The 18,065-nt window shown below is 46.6% G+C and overlaps 1 protein-coding gene across 1 annotated transcript; it reads left to right on the top strand.

Annotated features, from left to right (window-relative positions):
- The first annotated feature begins 416 nt into the window (after positions 1-416).
- On the top strand, positions 417-13,216 carry LOC137305828 (homeobox protein otx5). Its single transcript, XM_067974754.1, has 3 exons — positions 417-513; positions 7,402-7,553; positions 12,593-13,216. Exons 1-3 carry the CDS (start codon positions 417-419, stop codon positions 13,214-13,216), a joined length of 873 nt encoding a protein of 290 aa, XP_067830855.1.
- Positions 13,217-18,065: the final 4,849 nt, after the last annotated feature.

An 18,065-nucleotide genomic window follows, 5' to 3' on the forward strand; every position in this document is an offset into this window, starting at 1 on the left:
CAAATGTACGAATCTTTGTCCTGAAACGCTCTCCAATCAGGCCCATTGTCTCAGAGGTATTATGCCTAAGGAGACTTGTGATGCTGACGGAGGGGGATGTGCCCAGGAACAATAGGGGGAGGTGGGAAGGCTGTCCCAGAGGGATCTTTGTCCTGGAATTCTTGATTTAATCACCAAGTGCAAAGAAGTCAAACGGGTCTGAGGCCCCCCCACTTTTTAAAGAAGCAAATTAAGGGGTGAAGGGGGTTGGAGGGTGCAGATCTCCCTGTCTCAGGGCGGGGGGGGGGAACAAACTGAATTCCCCCAACAATCTTGATCAGTTTTACGTCTCTTGTGCTTTTGCAGCGACTGTCCGACTGGGATCGGATAACCCAGCTTTCAAGAGGGAAAAGTTTATCCCGGGTTAAGTACGAGCAATGATGTCCTACATCAAGCAACCACATTATGCAGTCAACGGTCTGACCCTGACCGGTCCGGGTATGGACCTCCTGCACTCGGCTGTTGGATACCAAAGTGAGTTCAACTTTTTTATATTTGTTTAAAGTAACTCTTTAAAATGTTCGTAAAAATATCAATATTTTATAAACGGTGAAGGAATCGAATAAAGCCCAAACAAAGTGAAAACACACTAGGTCAGTGATCATCTGTAGAGAGAGAGACCAGGCAGGTGAGCCGGCGGGGTGCAGCTTCCAATCCGGGGTTCTGGTGAAAAGATTTGGACCCCAAACATTAAATGATCTAAACTTGAAAAGGAGAAATTTGCAGGGGGAGGGGGAGGGGGGGGGACTGATTGGAGAGCTCTCTCAAAGAGCTAGCACATGCGCGATGGGCCGAATGGCCTCCCTCTGTAAGATTCTATGATATCTCGCCCTCCAGATGTGGACCTGACCAGCTGTGCATTTACAGCATTTGCGGTTTTACAAAATAAAATCATACAAAGCAAATGATCTATAATTGGTGTTCTTTACTGGCTACTCGGGACACTCCATAGAATCACACAGCACGGAAGGAGACCTTTGATGGAGCGAAGGAAGTGGGGGATGCTTAAGAGGTCAAAATTGGAGAAGGGCAGAGATCTCGGGGTGTATACCGGTCACATGGAGGGGGGGAGCTGTAGGGGACTCGGGGTAAGGGGCCTCCAGATCCCCAAACTGGTTCTGGCCACTGGCTTTAGCAAAGTTGATTCTGGCGATGCTGGAGCTGTGTGAGAGTCCAGTGTTTGGGAGCCTGGGCCTGACACAGCTCCAAACCCGAGCCATGGAGAAGCTTCTAATTCAAGATTTCCAGCATTTGGCGTCTTTCTTCTTACAAGTAAGTCGCCATTGGTTGTTGCCCATGGAAACTGGGGCAAATTTTCCACAGTGCATTAGTGAGGCTAATGTACAGGTACAAAAATAATTAAAAAGGCTAATGAAATGTTGGCCTTTATCTCAGGAGAGCTGGAATACAAAGGGGTGGAAGCCATGTTACAGTTCTCTAAAGCTCTGGGAGACCCCATTTAGAGATACTGGGTTCAGTTCTGGGCACCGCATCTCATGAAGGATGTATTGGCTTTGGAGGGAGTGCAGTGCAGCGCAGATTCACCAGAATAATACCTGAGCTAAAAGGGTTAAATTATAAGGACAGGGTGCCTAGACTGGGCTTTTATTCCCTCGAGTATAGAACATTAAAGGGGATCTAATTGAGGTGTTTAAGATGATTAAAGGATTTGATAGGGTAGATAGAGAGAAACTATTTCCTCTGATGGGGGAGTCAGAACAAGGGGACATAACCTTAAAATTAGAGCCAAGCCGTTCAAGGGTGATGTCAGGAAGCACTTCTTCACACAAAGGGGAGTGGAAATCTGGAACTCTCTCCCCCCAAAAAGCTGTTGAGGCTGGGGGTCAATTGAAGATATCAAAACTGAGATTGATAGATTTTTGTTGGGTAAGGGTATTAAGGGTTACGGAACCAAGGTGGGTAAATGGAGTTAAGATACAGATCAGCCATGATCTGATTGAATGGCGGAACAGGCTCGAGGGGCCGAATGGCCTCCTCCTGTTCCTGTGTTCCTGTAGGCATAGGTATGGGGATCTGGAGCTTGGGGAGCTCCATCTAGTGTTAGGAGTGGGAAGCTGCAGGCGTGACTGTGTTACAGAATGGTGATGCCCAAATAAGGAGTGCTTGACATGCGTAGCAAATTTACTATTGTTTTTTGTACAGCTCTATAACATGTTGCGTGGAGCGAGCCTCGGCTCAATCGGTAGCATTCCCGCCTCTCAGTCGGAAGGTTAGGGGTTCGAGCCCCACTCCAGACAGTCCCACCGAGCGGAGACCAGAGTTCCTGTCTCTGAATACTGGGCTGACAACCAGTGGGGTACTCGTGTCCGATGGGAGGGATTGGCGACTCCCACCCCCCTCCCATCTATCCAGTGCCCCTCCCCCTCCCCCCGCCCCCCCACAGTCAGGCTAACGATCTGTCCACATTTTAAAAAAAGGGGGGCTTTCGCTACAGTAATAACCCAGAGCGCGATCGGCTGGATGTAAAAGCAATGGGAGAAATGGGAAGCCTCATGTGTCACTAGGCACAGAAAAGCAGAGATCTTGTTGTGATTCCGTCTTTCAGTAATGTGGTGGTGGAGAGGGTGTGAGCTCAGGCTGGTAGTTGCAGTGTTTACCCCGTTTAAGCCAGCCCTGTTGGAAGTCTTAATCCTTCCATCCTGTAGAGAGCTCGGCTCATGTCCCAGCTAGAAGTTTTAATTGCCTAGATTACATAGAACATAGAGCACAGAAACAGGCCATTCGGCCCAATTGGTCTATGCTGGTGTTTATGCTCCAGGCGAGCCTCCTCCCACCTTACTTCATCTCACCCTATCAGCATATCCTCCTCTCCCTTTCTCCCTCATATGCTTATCTCCCTTCCCCTTAAAGGCATCTTTGCTATTTGCCTCAACCACTCCTTGTGGGAGCAAGTTCCACATTCTCACCACTCTCTGAATAAAGAAGCTTCTCCTGAATTCCCTATTGGATTTATTAGTATTTTTAAAAATTTAAAAATATAATTTATTTCATAAAATTTAAAGATACACACAGTCCAATGTAAAAGGGCAGAATTTCAAGCAATGTAGTTCAAACCAATTAATGACTATCTTATATTTATGACCTCTAGTTTTAGATTCCCCCACAAGTGGGAACATCTTCTCTGCGTCTCCCCTATCGAACCCCTTCATAATTTTAAAGACCTCTATCAGGTCACCCCTCAGCCTTCTCTTTTCTAGAGAAAAGAGCCCCAGCCTGTTCAATCTTTCCTGATGTTTATAACCTCTCAGTTCTGACCACTCAGAATTAACACTCCATGCGGTGTCAAACCAGAGCAGTTTGTCACTGTCCGCTCCGGATTGAAGCCAGATTGGGCCCATCCTCTCTGAAATTATACTGCACAGAAACTGAACTCACCCTGTTTTACTCCATGATGTGGAGATGCCGGTGATGGACTGGGGTTGACAATTGTAAACAATTTTACAACACCAAGTTATAGTCCAACAAATTTATTTTAAATTCACAAGCTTTCGGAGGCTTCCTCCTTCGTCAGGTGATTTTCACATCGTTCACCTGAGGAAGGAGGAAGCCTCCGAAAGCTTGTGAATTTAAAATCAAATTGCTGGACTATAACTTGGTGTTGTAAAATTGTTTACAATTGTTTTACTCCAGGTTGTTTCCTTAACAGGAATTTCCAACTGATTCAGTATTCCTCGAAAACAACAATTAAAACCGGATTATAGCATTGAAACATAAAGGGATTCTAATTAAAAGAAATTAGAAGGTGGGGAACAGAGAGAAATGCGAGCCTCATTGTTAGAGCAGCGTTATCCGATAGAGATTGTTGACTTGATATAGGTGTGGCTACACAGGTGCTGTTTTAGCTACTTGTGCTAATTTTAGTGGAAAATGCCTCACATACACTCACACAATGCGTGTATTTACATAACAAACATTTACTGTTCAGTAAACAAGGAAATAAAGCACTTGCAATGACCACTCACACGCTTTGCATGGCCATTTTACTAGCAAATTCACAAAGGTTAAAGTTCACACGCGCACACTGTGCGAAAATGAATATTGAGAATATTGAGAAATTTACAAGTCAGAAAGGCAATCAGCCACACCTGGATTCCCAATTAGCCACATGTGGCTAACATATTGGACAACACTGGATTAGGGCAGCTGGGGGCAGAGGCAGTTCATACCCTGAGAGCTTAACATTGGATTGGAGGACTGCTAATGTTGTACCACTGTTTAAAAAGAGACAGAGATATAGACTGAGTAATTACAAGCCAGCCAGCCTCACCTCGGTGGTGGGCAAATTATTGGAATCAATTCTGAGGGACAGTATTAACCAAGGGTTAATCAAGGACAGTCAGCATGGATTTGTTAAGGGAAGGTCGTGTCTGACTGACTTGAATTTTTTGAGGAGGCAACAAGGAGAGTGGATGAGGGTAACCCGTTTGATGTAGTCTACATGGATTTTAGCAAGGCTTTTGACGAGGTCCCACATGGCGGACTGGTCAAAAAAGTAAAAGCCCATGGGATCCAAGGGAAAGTGGCTAGTTGGATCCAAAATTGGCTCAATGGCAGGAAGCAAAGGATAATGGTTGACGGGTGTTTTTGCGACTGGAAGGCTGTTTCCAGTGGGGTTCCGCAAGGCTCAGTACTCGGTCCCTTGCTTTTTGTGGTGTATATTAATGATTTAGACTTGAATGTGGGGGGCTTGATCAAGAAGTTTGCAGATGATACAAAAATTGGCCGTGTGGTTGATGGTGAGGAGGAAAGCTGTAGACTGCAGGAAGATATCAATGAACTGGTCAGGTGGGCAGAAAAGTGGCAAATGGAATTCAATCCAGAGAAGTGTGAGGTAATGCATTTGGGGAGGGCAAACAAGGCAAAGAAGTACACAATAAATGGGAGGATATTGAGAGGTGTAGAAGAACAAAGGGACCTTGGAGTGCATGTCCACAGATCCCTGAAGGTAGCAGGACAGGTAGATAAGGTGGTTAAAAAGGCATACGGGATACTTTCCTTTATTAGCCGAAGCATGGAATATAAGAGCAGGGAGGTTATGCTAGAACTGTTTAAAACAACTGGTTAGGCCACAGCTAGAGTACTGTGTACTGTTCTGGTCACCACATTACAGGAAAGATGTGATTGCACTAGAGGGGGTACAGAGGAGATTTACGAGGATGTTACCAGGACTGGAGAATTTTAGCAATGGGGAAAGATTGGATAGGCTGGGGTTTTTTCTTTGGAACAGAGGAGGCTGAGGGGAGATTTAATTAAGGTGTATAAAATTATGAGGGGCCTAGGTAGAGTGGATAGGAAGTATTTATTTCCATTAGCAGAGGGGCCAGTGACCAGGGGGGCATAGATTTAAAATAATTGGTGGAAGGATTAGAGGAGAGCTGGGGAGAAATGTTTTCGTCCAGAGGGCGCTGGGGGTTTGGAACTCACTGGGTGGTAGAGGCAGAAACCCTCAACTCATTTAAAAAGTACCTGGATGTGCACTTGAAGTGCCGTGACCTACAGGACTATGGACCAAGTGCTGGAAAGTGAGATTAAGCTGGATAGCTCTTTTTCGGCCGGCACGGACACGATGGGCCGAATGGCCTCCTTCTGTGCTGTAACTGTCTATGATTCTAATTTTTGAAGTGCAGGGAATTAGTTTCCTAAAGGCATCGAAACATTTATATCTCCCATTAGTCGATCCACTAAATAAGAGTGCCCTGCCCTGGAGGTAATTCAAAGGAATTTGCCCGTCTGTAAATTTAATATTGTGTTAGCGGTGCCAATTTCCGATGCACAGATTCACCAGACCAGTGATTGGGCAAACCAGGTAAAATCAGCTGCCCGCCCACCGACTGCAGTCAATTCCGACAAGTTACCGTTCGGGTTTCAACTGGATGTACAAAACCCAGGTTGTAAAATTCCTGTGTGTTATTTAATGCAACTGAGAGCCTGTTTATTTCAAATGGTTTAAGCATCAGAGAGGTCCTTGATGGGAGGGGTCCTTGACGGGAGGGGTCCTTGACGGGAGGGGTCCTTGACAGAGGAGCTGCAAACAAATTAAAATGAGATTTTCATGAGTGTAAACTATCCAACTTCAAATTAATCCTTCAATTTGACTGCTTTCCCACCGAGTTCTTTTTAATTCCAAACCCTGGACCTTCTGTTTATTTCACTTTGACTCCCCCACTATATTTAGTTTTTACTTGTTTTAAACTGAATAATTTATTCCTTTATAGTGATGGGTGCAGGCACATACACACTCTCACACTCTCTCACAGGCACTTGCACACTCACATACTGACTAACACTTTCACACACTTACACACGCTCCTTTCACTCATTCACACTCATACATGCTGTCACACTCACACACACACTCGCTCATATACACACTGATTCATTCATTCACTCTGTCACTCACATACACACACTCATTAATACTTGTACACACTCACACTCACACTCATTCACTCTCACCTTCACATGCACACACTCACCTTAGTCACTCACACGCACAGAATGTTTACGAATTTGTCTGACTCCGGCTTGAAACTACCTTCTTTTGAATTAAACTTTTAATCACTTGATGTTAACTGCAAGACAAAAGGAGCAAATTATCCATTCATTATCTGTCATTTATTTTAACAATAGATTAAGAAATCTTGATGCAGCTTTGTCGAATTACATTTTTCAAAATAAAGGAGCCACGAATATGTTAAGTTGAATGCACACATACATGCACACGCACACGCAAATGAACAGACATACACGCACACATATGTACACATACACACACATAAACTCACCTGCACACTGATAACACATGCATATAACACCTACACAAACACACCAATATACACACACATATATGCACACACATACACACATGCACATATGTCACACAGAGTGCATTGTGATTCATTAGATTGCAATATACCCTTAAATTTTCTATGATTCTATAACCCTGACATTCAGAGCCTGAAAGTGATGGACACTGAAAGGTGCAGCATGTGCCGATATACCATTAGAGTGAGATGCACTTCCATTATTTGTTGGGACAAATTCACCGTCCCCGCGTTCCCAGCAGGGAGCTGTGCTCTAAGTGGGGAGTGCAGGTCAGCGGCTCCTTATTTCTAGCCTGCGCTCCCTTCTAGCGCTGGGGTTCCCACACCGGGTGTGCGACATCGTGAATTTGCTCAGTGAAGCAAACGGATTGATGCAAAATGACAAGAGTTTGGTTGTAATAGATGGGAGTATCTGGAGATATATGCAGGGGGTGCAATCAAATTTGGAGCCAGAATGTGTATTCTATAAACTTTTAAAAAAAAAGTTCTTTAATTGCACGCACTGATTTTATTCCAGCGACTCCAAGGAAGCAACGGAGAGAGAGAACCACTTTCACCCGGGCTCAGCTCGATATCCTGGAATCTCTCTTCGCCAAGACCCGCTACCCTGACATCTTCATGCGGGAAGAGGTGGCTCTGAAAATCAATTTACCGGAATCCAGAGTTCAGGTAAGGACGAAAATCAACACACACAGAAAAAAAAAAACCCCGCTTTAGAGTAGAGTTACCAAATCCTCCAGGATTGCCCTGGAATGAATCTCCACGAAACTTGCTGCCAGCAAAACCCAGGAGAAAAATCATGAGGGGACGTTAAAAATGGGCTGCCGCGTTTCCTACATTACAACAGTGACTACACTTCACTAAAGTACTTCATTGGCTGTAAAGCACTTTGGGACGTCCTGAGGTTGTGAAAGGCGCTATATAAATGCAAGTTCTTAATTTCTTTCTTAAAAGTTCACATTTTTTGAACTCCCGTCTGCTTAATTACAGGATTTCTGGCATCCCTTCCAGTTTATACCTCACCAAGTTCATTTCTATCTATAAATGTCGCTAAATGTTTCACGTTCAAGTTAATGACTTTTGAAATGCAAAAAAACTTGCCCAGCATGGCGAACACAGCCGCCATTTTGTACGCAGCAGGATCCTACGAAGAGCAGCGAGATTAATGACCAGTTCATTGCGGAGGGAACACCTTCCTGCTCCCCTTTCAAACAATGTCTTCAAAGTCCACCTGAACAGACGTAAGCAGGGCCTTGGTTTAACCTCTCATCCAAAGGACAAACACCTCTGGTGAGGCGTCACTCCCTCAGTCCCTGCGACCGCCAGATCCAGGATTGGGGGTTGAACTCAATGACCTCCAGGCCCAGGGAAGGAAGAGTGCTACCTACTGAGCCAAGCTGTCACATTACAATATATTAATACCCTCAACTGAGCTCTTTCTGTAGATTAACCTGTCACATTTTTTTTCTATTGAACCAGGGAAATAAATGGAAATATATTACACTCTGAGTATTTCATAAATTTTAACCGTAACCCTAATGTGATAGCCTGCCCTGACAGGCCCCATTCAGCCAACAGGTTTAAATTATTAAAAGAAAAATATCAGTCTAAGGGAATAAAGCTTGTGCAATTATTTTCCAAATTGCCATGGGGGGTGTTTTAAACTATAAAATGCGAATGATGAGTAGGGAGATTGTCATTTCTTAAGCTGATTTTATAATGGGGCTAAGTGCCAGCCTAAAAGAAAGAACGAACTTTCATTTATATAGCGCCCTTCATGACCTCAAGAAGTTCCAAAGCGTTTTACAGCCAATGAAGTATTTTTTTGAAGTGTGGTCACTGTTGTAATGCAGGAAATGCAGCAGCTGATTTGCGCACAGCAAGATCCCACAAACAGCAACGTGATAATGACCAGATCATCTGTTTTTAGTGATGTTCTACGAGGGATAAATATTGGCCCGGGACACCGGGGAGAACTCCCCCTGCTCTCCTTCGAAATAGTGGCCGTGGGATCTTTTACGTATACCTGAGGGGGCAGACGGGGCCTCGGTTTAACGTCTCTTCCAAAAGATGGCACCTCCGACAGTGCAGCACTCCCTCAGTACTGGCACTGGGCGTGTCAGCCTAGATTATGGGCTCAAGCCCCTGGAGCACCAGTCTAGTGCCTAATACACACGTCGCCCTCAGACAGCACTGAAGTAACCATGTTGGATTTGCTATGGCTGGAAATTCCCTTTCCTCCCCCCAACCCCCTCCCCCCTCCCCCCGACTCTTCCTGGTTGCCAGCCTTGGTTTATTTGGCAAGTTTAGTTTGGTGTTGGCGTTGGCTGCAGGAGGCCTGGACCCCCATGAACCACCAGCTCTGAAACGGCCCCGGAAAGATACTCTTGGTGGCATCAGTCGGGATGGCAGCCAAATCAAGCTTTGAACAGGGCATTACTCATAGGTGTTTGAAGATCGGAAGCAGTTTTATTTATGTAGGCATCGTCCGATACTGCAATCCTTTACGCTGGGAGTTTCTACAATTTGAGTACTTGGGGTAGGAACATAGGAACATAGGAACAGGAGTAGGCCATTCAGCCCCTCGTGCCTGCTCCGCCATTTGATAAGATCATGGCTGATCTGTGATCTAACTCCATATACCCGCCTTTGGCCCATATCCCTTAATACCTTTGGTTGCCAAAAAGCTGTCTATCTCAGATTTAAATTTAGCAATTGAGCTAGTATCAATTGCCGTTTGCGGAAGAGAGTTCCAAACTTCTACCACCCTTTGTGTGTAGAAATGTTTTCTAATCTCGCTCCTGAAAGGTCTGGCTCTAATTTTTAGACTGTGCCCCCTACTCCTAGAATCCCCAACCAGCGGAAATAGTTTCTCTCTATCCACCCTATCCGTTCCCCTTAATATCTTATAAACTTCGATCAGATCACCCCTTAACCTTCTAAACTCTAGAGAATACAACCCCAATTTGTGTAATCTCTCCTCGTAGCTTAACCCTTGACGTCCGGGTACCAGCAGTAAAACACTCAGGGGGATCAAAATCTCCTCTCGTAGAGAAAAATGGGGCACTGCCTGTTTCTCTCAATGATTAATGACCCCTAACGATCAGGAGAATGTACTTTTGTTAGCGAGTTGTCTGTCAGTGACAAAACCAGGTGCTCTCCTTTCATTTTAAAGGAATTTTATCTTGAATTATTTTGGGGTGCTTTCTTCCAAGAAAGCTGAGACAAGAATTCATTTGGCCACCATTGCCGCCATTCTCAACCCCGTGTTCAAATCCCTCCATGGCCTCGCCCACCCCCTCCCTATCTCTATAACCTCCTCCAGCTCTACAAACCCTCTGAGATCTCTGCCCTCCTCCAATTCTGGCCTCTTGCACATCCCCGATTTTCATCGCTCCACCATTGGCGGCCGTGCCTTCAGCTGCCTGGGCCCTAAGCTCTGGAATTCCCTCCCTAAACCTCTCCGCCTCTCTCTCTCTCTCCTTTAAGACGCTCCTTAAAACCTACCTCTTTGACCAAGCTTTTAGTCACCTGTCCTAATATCTCCTTATGTGGCTCAGTGTCAGATTTTGTTTGATAATCGCTCCTGTGAAGCACCTTGGGATGTTAAAGGCGCTATATAAATGCAAGTAGTTCTGTTTGTTTTGTGCAGTGTTGGTGCCATCAGCTGCTCAACGAGCAGCCAATACCAACGTGAACTTGCTGGATTCACCAATCACTAGCCTTGGCAAAAGCTGCCATTGAAATTTACAGCATAGAATAACCCCCACTCGGCCCATCGTGTCCATGCCAGCTCTTTGCTAGAGCATTCCAAAGCCAATCACACTCCTCCGCTGTCCCCACATCTCCCTCCGCTTCAAATATTTATCCAATTCCCTCTTAAAAGATTTAATAGTCTCTGTCCCAACTGCTCCCTGGATTAGAGACCGAGACCATTGTTACTTTGTAGGGCGCCTGTGAGAGGCTTGATTGTAGGGAGTCATTAGCATGAACACAGCACAAAATCCATGCATAAGCAGCTAAAACGCAGGGAGATGGTGAATGTTTTTGTAAAGATTCTCTCTGTTGGTTTGAGGGAAATACGTCCTACCAATGACACCATTACAATTCCACCAGGAACCTCCAACGCAGGAAGTCTTTACTGATATGTGTCTGCAACCGTGCTGTGCAATGACTCTTCTGTGAATTAGGGAACTTGTTTTAATAATTCTGCCCCCGCCCTCTAATCCCTCGCCCTCTATTTCTCTGACTCAGGCCTGCTGTGCAGGATATGACATCCTGTGCAAAACAGGCCACAGAGGGCCGGGAGAGAAAGAGGAAGTTCAGGGAACATCTTAAGCTGTAGGATTTTTCCATCGTGGCTTTGTGGTTGAAGTGGTTTATTTTAGCTGCTCCAATGGTTTACTGGGAAATGTACTGAGTGTGTAAAACAAAAGACCTGCATTTCTATAGCGCCTTTCATGACCTCAGGACATTCCAAAGCGCTTTAACAGCCAATGAAGTACTTTTCTGAAGTGTGGTCGCTGTTGTAATGTAGGAAACGCAGCAGCTAAATTGCGCACAGCAAGATCCCACAAACAGCAATGAGATAAATGATCTTTTTTTCAGTGATGTTGTTTGAGGGATAAATATTGGCCCAGGACACCAGGAAGAACTCTTCTGATCATCTTCGAAATAGTGGCCATCCCATGGGATCTTTTACGCCCACCTGAGAGGGCAGATGGGGGCCTCGGTTTAATATCTCATCTGAAAGACGGCACCTCCAACAGTGCAGCACTCCCTCAGTAATGCAACTGAGAGCGTCAGCCTGGATTTTGTGCTCAACTTTCTGGAGCGGGACTTGAACTCCCAACCTTCTGATGCTGAGGCAGGAGTGCTGCCCACTGAGCCAAGGCTGTATGGAATGGGCTCCCAGATAGAATATTAAAGACACAAATCCTGGAATCATTCACAAACCAATTGGATGCTGCAATGGGGGAATTTAGGCTGTATTTAGATGGATAAACTAAGATGGGCCAAATGGCTTTCCTCATCCTGTGATCTTCTGACACGTGACTAAGTGCGTGTAGTATTTATGTCAATGTTGAGGTGTTTAAGATGATTAAAGGGTTTGATAGGGTCGATAGAGAGAAACTATTTCCTCTGGTTGGGGGGAGTCCAGAACAAGGGGGCATAACCTTAAAATTAGAGCTCGACCGTTCAGGGGTGATGTCTGGAAGCACTTCTTCACACAAAGGGGAGTGGAAATCTGGAACTCTCTCCCCCAAAAAGCTGTTGAGGCTGGGGGTCAATTGAAAATTTCAAAACTGAGATTGATAGATCTTTGTTAAGCAAGGGGGTATTAAGGGTTATGGAACCAGGTCAGGTAAATGGAGTTAAGATACAGATCAGCCATGATCTAATTGAATGGCGGAACAGGTTCAAGGGGCTGAATGGCCTTCCTACAAGGAATGTACAGCACAGAAACAGGCCATTCGGCCCAACAGATGCATCGTTTACGCTCCACACGAGCCTCCTCCCTCCTCACATTACAACAATGGCCACACTTCAAAAAGTACTTCATTGGCTGTAAATTGTTTTGGGAGATCCTGAGGTCGTGCAAGTCTTTCTCCCTACTTCACCTAACCCTATCCGCATATCCTTCTGTTCCTATGTCGGCCATAACAATTCCTGACTCTTATTTTCCTGCTTTTTTTTTTAAAAAAAAGGTTTGGTTTAAGAACCGTCGCGCTAAATGCCGGCAACAGCAACAGCAGAACAGCGGCCAAGCCAAGGTGAGACCCGCCAAGAAGAAGAGTTCTCCAGCTCGAGACACGAGCTCCGAGACCAACGGCAATGGTCATTACAGCCCGACCCCTCCGGGAGTGGCTGGGAACCCAAGCTCGACGGCCAACGCCACCGTGTCCATCTGGAGCCCGGCCTCCATCTCCCCAATCCCCGATCCGCTGTCTTCAGCCACGGCCTCTTGCATGCAGAGGTCCACACCCTACCCAATGTCCTACAGCCAAGCTCAAGGGTACACCCAGAGCTACACTGGATCTTCGTCATACTTCAGCGGCCTCGACTGCGGCTCCTACCTGTCTCCAATGCACCCCCAGCTCTCTACCCCCGGGGCGACGCTCAGCCCCCTGGGCACCCCGACGATGGGAGGCCACCTGAGCCAGTCGCCGGCGTCCTTGTCGGCCCAGGGCTACGGCTCCGCAGGCCTGGGCTTTAACACCGTCGATTGCCTGGACTACAAGGACCAGAGCACGTCTTGGAAGCTGAATTTCAGTGCGACTGACTGCTTGGATTACAAAGACCAGACCTCCTGGAAGTTTCAAGTGTTGTAAACAAGGTAGAATAAAGAAATAAAACATTTTGGAAGTGACTAGTAGAGTTTGGACCGAACCCAATCAATGCAAGCTATATAAGGCGAAGAGAGACTGGACCCCCCCCCCTCAAAAAAGTAACAAGATTGTTCAGGAGTTCCAAGAATGCTTGATGGGGAGTGGTAGGGCAACATTCAATACTGAACTTGAGGCGAAAGAGAAGACACAACATTGATTCCTGTGTAAAAGGCGTGATTTTGGAAATTTAAATCCTCAAATGGTCAAAAAGAAATTGCCGTCTGTTTGCGAGAACTTCGCAAAAACTTCAACAACATTTTTTTTTTAAAAAAGCCACGGAGCAGATTCCTTGGAAAACCCACTCCCCCCACTTTCGATGGACTCTTCTTCGCGAAGCCTCTGGGGAAAGGAAATTGAAAAGTCAGGGGCATTGCGAATAGAGCCGCTTTTTTTAAAAAATTGAGCAATAGATAAAAATACAGTGAACAAAAAGCAGGTCAGAGTATTGAACGAATGAACGCCCTCCTTCAAAAAAAAACACTGCCCGCGTTCAGCTAAACGGTGATCGGAGGGTGATGGGAATATCCAACATGGTTACACCAATGGAGTGATCCAATTTCAGGTTGTCTCAGGACCTCTCTCGCTCGTTCTCCCTTTAGTTTGTTGTTGTCTGCTTCAAACTTCTCGGATTTTCTTTTTAAGAAAATGCTCGAGAGGATCCTTAAAAGCAATCTGGTCTTGAAGACGGTTCTTTGCTTTTAGGCGGTTGCGAGAGCAGAGAGCTCATGTGTTGCGACCCTGCAGAAACACTATCTCACTCGGGGGTGGGGGGAGGGGGTCGTTTAGAACTTCTTTTATTTTGGGAGGAGGAGAGTGACCCGGTGCGAAAATTGTCACCCGTTTCTCCAATAGTATTTTAGATATCGGCCTAATTATCCTTTAGATCAGTGGCACTGGTAATGCGGCCCGGGGTGGGGGCGATGGGGGCATTTCTGACCAACCTCCTCACCTACATCTATGGTCCTCTGCAGACTTGATGCTACCTGTGGCACTGAGCCGCCATTAATGGCCTGCCCGGATTTGGAGGGTTGCAGAGATGAGCCTCAGTGCTGCTCCCTCTCTTGCTCTCCGATATTGGGCGGGGTTGTGCGGGAGGCTGGTGGGGAGTGGTATCAGAAGTAAGGGCTGTCTCAGCATCCCCAAAACAAGTAAAAGAACCTGACAAACATAGAACGAGGAGGATCTCCGCGGGGGAGGTGCCGTAGACTTGGCAGTTACCTGCAACGGTATGGTCAAAATCAGGAGGTCCACCTGCAGGGATATTTGAGTTCAGACACGGACCCTATCACTGTGCTTTTAAAATATTCATTCTCGGGATGTGGGCGTCGCTGGCAAGGCCGGCATTTATTGCCCGTCTCTAGTTGCCCCTTGAGAAGGAGGTGGTGAGCCGCCTTCTTGAACCGCTGCAGTCCGTGGGTGAAGGTTCTCCCACAGTGCTGTTAGGTTGGGAGTTCCAGGATTTTGACCCTGAAGGAACGGCCGATATTTGTCTTAGTCGGGATAGCGTGTGCGTGACTCGGAGGGGAACTTGGGAGGCGATGGTGTTCCCCTTGCGCCTACTGCCCTTGACCTTCTAGGCAGTGGAGGTGGCGGGTTTGGGAGGGGAGGGGCTGTCGAATAAGCATTGTGGAGCTCATTGTGCGATTGCAGAGTGAGCTGAGGCGCCAATCCCATCACTCTGGTGCAGCGTTCCTAAAGGCACTTTTACGTCTGGGGGAAGAGAAAGCTCCCGCAGCCAACAGCAAACCCCAGTCCCCTCACTGACGGCTACAGTTATAAGTTTATAGCCAGACTTACTCCGTCCTAGCCGGCAGTGCTGGTAAACCTTTGTTCCTCATGAGCTGCTACCAGATTTACCAGCTCTGCTGGAGAAGTGGCTAACCACTGGGGGGTGGGGAGCGGTTTCCAGAGGTCGAGTGTAGCCCCCACCCTCCTGAAAGCAGTGCTGCAGTGTGAAGGCATCTCGAGCAAGGCTTTGGGGGCTGACAGAAAACCTTAGTGAGTAACACAACCAGCACCTGGAATATAGTTCAAGATAAATATTGAACTATGTAACCTCAATCATTATAGTTAACTCTGTATAATGGAATTCTTTCTATCTGTTGAAATGCACTGCATAGGTAAGGCTTGTAGTTGAGTGTGTATTATTCTCAATGAGTGTGATCCCTGGGATTGCCTCTCAACTCTTAAGAGGTGACTCTTGAAGGTCACGCCGAATATTTATGATCAGAGTTTTGGCGTTGAATAAGTAACCGCAATGGTTAAAGGCATCTCCTGATGTGCTATTAAGCCAGACGGACCCGAAGCTCCCAGGTTCAATTGCTGGTCTATACTGTGCCACCTGATTGTAGGAGGGCTGGTATAACTGATCGCTGGACAACCACCCCCCCAACCCCGACCCCCTCCAGACTGCAGAGGGGGATCAAATCGACAAGGTTCCCATTTCTCATCATTATCCAGTAACTCTGGTTGGAAAGTGCACATGTGGACGTCAAGTGAGGAGAGGACGGGGCTTGGCTCACACAGGAAGGATAGCCACTTGTGTGAGGTGCTGATGGGCAGTTGGTGTCCATGGATATTAATGAGGGTCGTTGATACCCATTGATATGAGATACTCTTGGGTAGAAGGTGCCTGTGGATATGAGGCCTGAGTTACGGCATTTATTGGAGAAAGGGTGCTGGAAAGAGAAGGCATTATATATTTTTGCAACCTGATAACTTCCCCAGCCTCTAAGTCTAGCAGTGGATGTAGGTTGCAGGACACTCTGGTATTCGTGGACCTGAACTTTCAGCAATATTGGCTCATTTCAGCACAGTTTATCAGAGCATGGATAGATCACGACATCCCTGAGTTCCTCACCTTAACTGGCGCAATAGGGCCGATTGTACGAAACAGTGCTCCTGGCATGAAGGCTTGTCGGCCAGAAGTCCACATTGGGAGCTTGGGCACCGCTCCTTGTGATTTTCCACTTGGAAGGAAAATCGTGGGGTATGCACGGACCCGAATTCCTGATCCGCACTCCCAGCGGACTAGACCCATCGCCAGGAATGAAAATCATAAAATCCGCACTAATGAGCCAATAGTTTGTTTGCGTTTTAGGGTCTGTTTCCTAAAACCTTTTTCCCCCCCCTCAGTTTTCTTCTCCTGCCTCTCCCAATTCTCCTGAAGGTGTTTGGCTGTGTGGAGGGGCAGGTGCTCCCCGAGCAACGGTCGAACTCTGGTACACCGCCCTAGTGGCCATTATTAACGTGTGAGCCTTGACAGCAAAGGCGTGGGCTGGTTATCCGACTCTGGGAGCACTCCCAATCTGCACCTGGCTCTCACACATACACACACACCTTCAGACGTAGTCTCTATAGAGCAATCAGGAGCAGGAACCCCTTACCTGAGCACGTACTATGACTTACCTGAGATTGAAGCTGGTTTTTTTTCCCCCAATTGTCCGTATTCTCTGGTCCCTAAGTAACCACAAAGGATTCCTGCTTTTCACAACGAATGATTTTCAGGCAGAGGGGAACACGGGAAAAATTGTTTCACCCAGAGGGCGGTGGGGGCCTGGAACTCACTGCCTCAAAGGGTGGTAGAGGCAGAAACCCTGGTCGCATTTTAAAAAGTACCTGGATGTGCACCTGCAGTGCCGTGACCTACCGGGCTACGGACCAAGAGCTGGAAAGTGGGATTAGGCTGGGTGGCTCATTTTCGGCCGGCACGGACACGATGGGCCGAATGGCCTCCTTCTGTGCCGTAGATTTTCTACGATTCTATGATTTTCCTGTAATCCGATTGTGTGTTAAACCACGACAATTGTAGGACTGCCGTACAAGATCCCAAAGCACAAATTGTTTAAATAATTTTTTCAACCAATCCGAGCTGCAAAACGAAAACATGAATTAAACAGTCCAATCCAAGATGGTGGAATTCCTTCCAAGGCCCCCATTTCAAAATGGGTAATATTGAGTGTAACTGTTGGAAGAGGAACTCGTGTGAAGCTTCCTCAGTGACCTTTTAAACCAAGTTGTAGCATTTGGGCAAACAACACAGAAGATGTCAGGTCTCAATCTCTTGTCCGTGTTTCAACCGTAGTGGGAGGAGATGGGAGGGGGCTATAACTCTCTTCAATGCCCCCGATCCGAGGAATAGAAAGATCAGTCCGTGTTCCTGCCCCTGATTTATATTCCGTGCCCGAGCTAGAAAGTGCACATGTAGATATTATTTGCAAACCAAACCCAGGCTTGGCTGTAAAAACCAAACCCGGAACCTTCCATGGGTCTCCAAGGTGAAAACAGCTCTCGCTAAAACTATTTGCCCCACTCAAACCACAGGTTTTCCCCCACACCTGCTGTGGGGCCGTGCCTGGCTGATACCATCTAACCACTGGCACACACTTGAAGAGTGACCCCTGGAGCGAGGTACAGGGGTACTGTACCCCAGGACGAACCATCACCTTTGGGAAAGCAAGGGAGAAAATGGGGGGTGGAAATAATGAGATGACTACGCGACGATGGTTTGGATTCAGTGAAAATTGCCCTTAGCCCTCTCTCAATTTCAACACGGTTTTGGACAGGGCTTTCGATCTGTAACCCAGCCCAGAAAAAATTGGCCATAAAGTGCATCGAGCCAGATTTTTTTTCTCTCTTTTCCCTCCAAGAGATTTCAATTTCTCAGGCCGCTCATTTTGCTTAATACGTTTGAGTGAAGTTTCTTTTGCATGGGTTTCAATAGGTCGTGAATCTTCTTTTTTGCACATTTGTGACCACCTTAAATTAGCACAAAGAGGAATATTATGAAAAA

Source organism: Heptranchias perlo, chromosome 41, assembly GCF_035084215.1.
Source record: "Heptranchias perlo isolate sHepPer1 chromosome 41, sHepPer1.hap1, whole genome shotgun sequence".
Taxonomy (NCBI): domain Eukaryota; kingdom Metazoa; phylum Chordata; class Chondrichthyes; order Hexanchiformes; family Hexanchidae; genus Heptranchias; species Heptranchias perlo.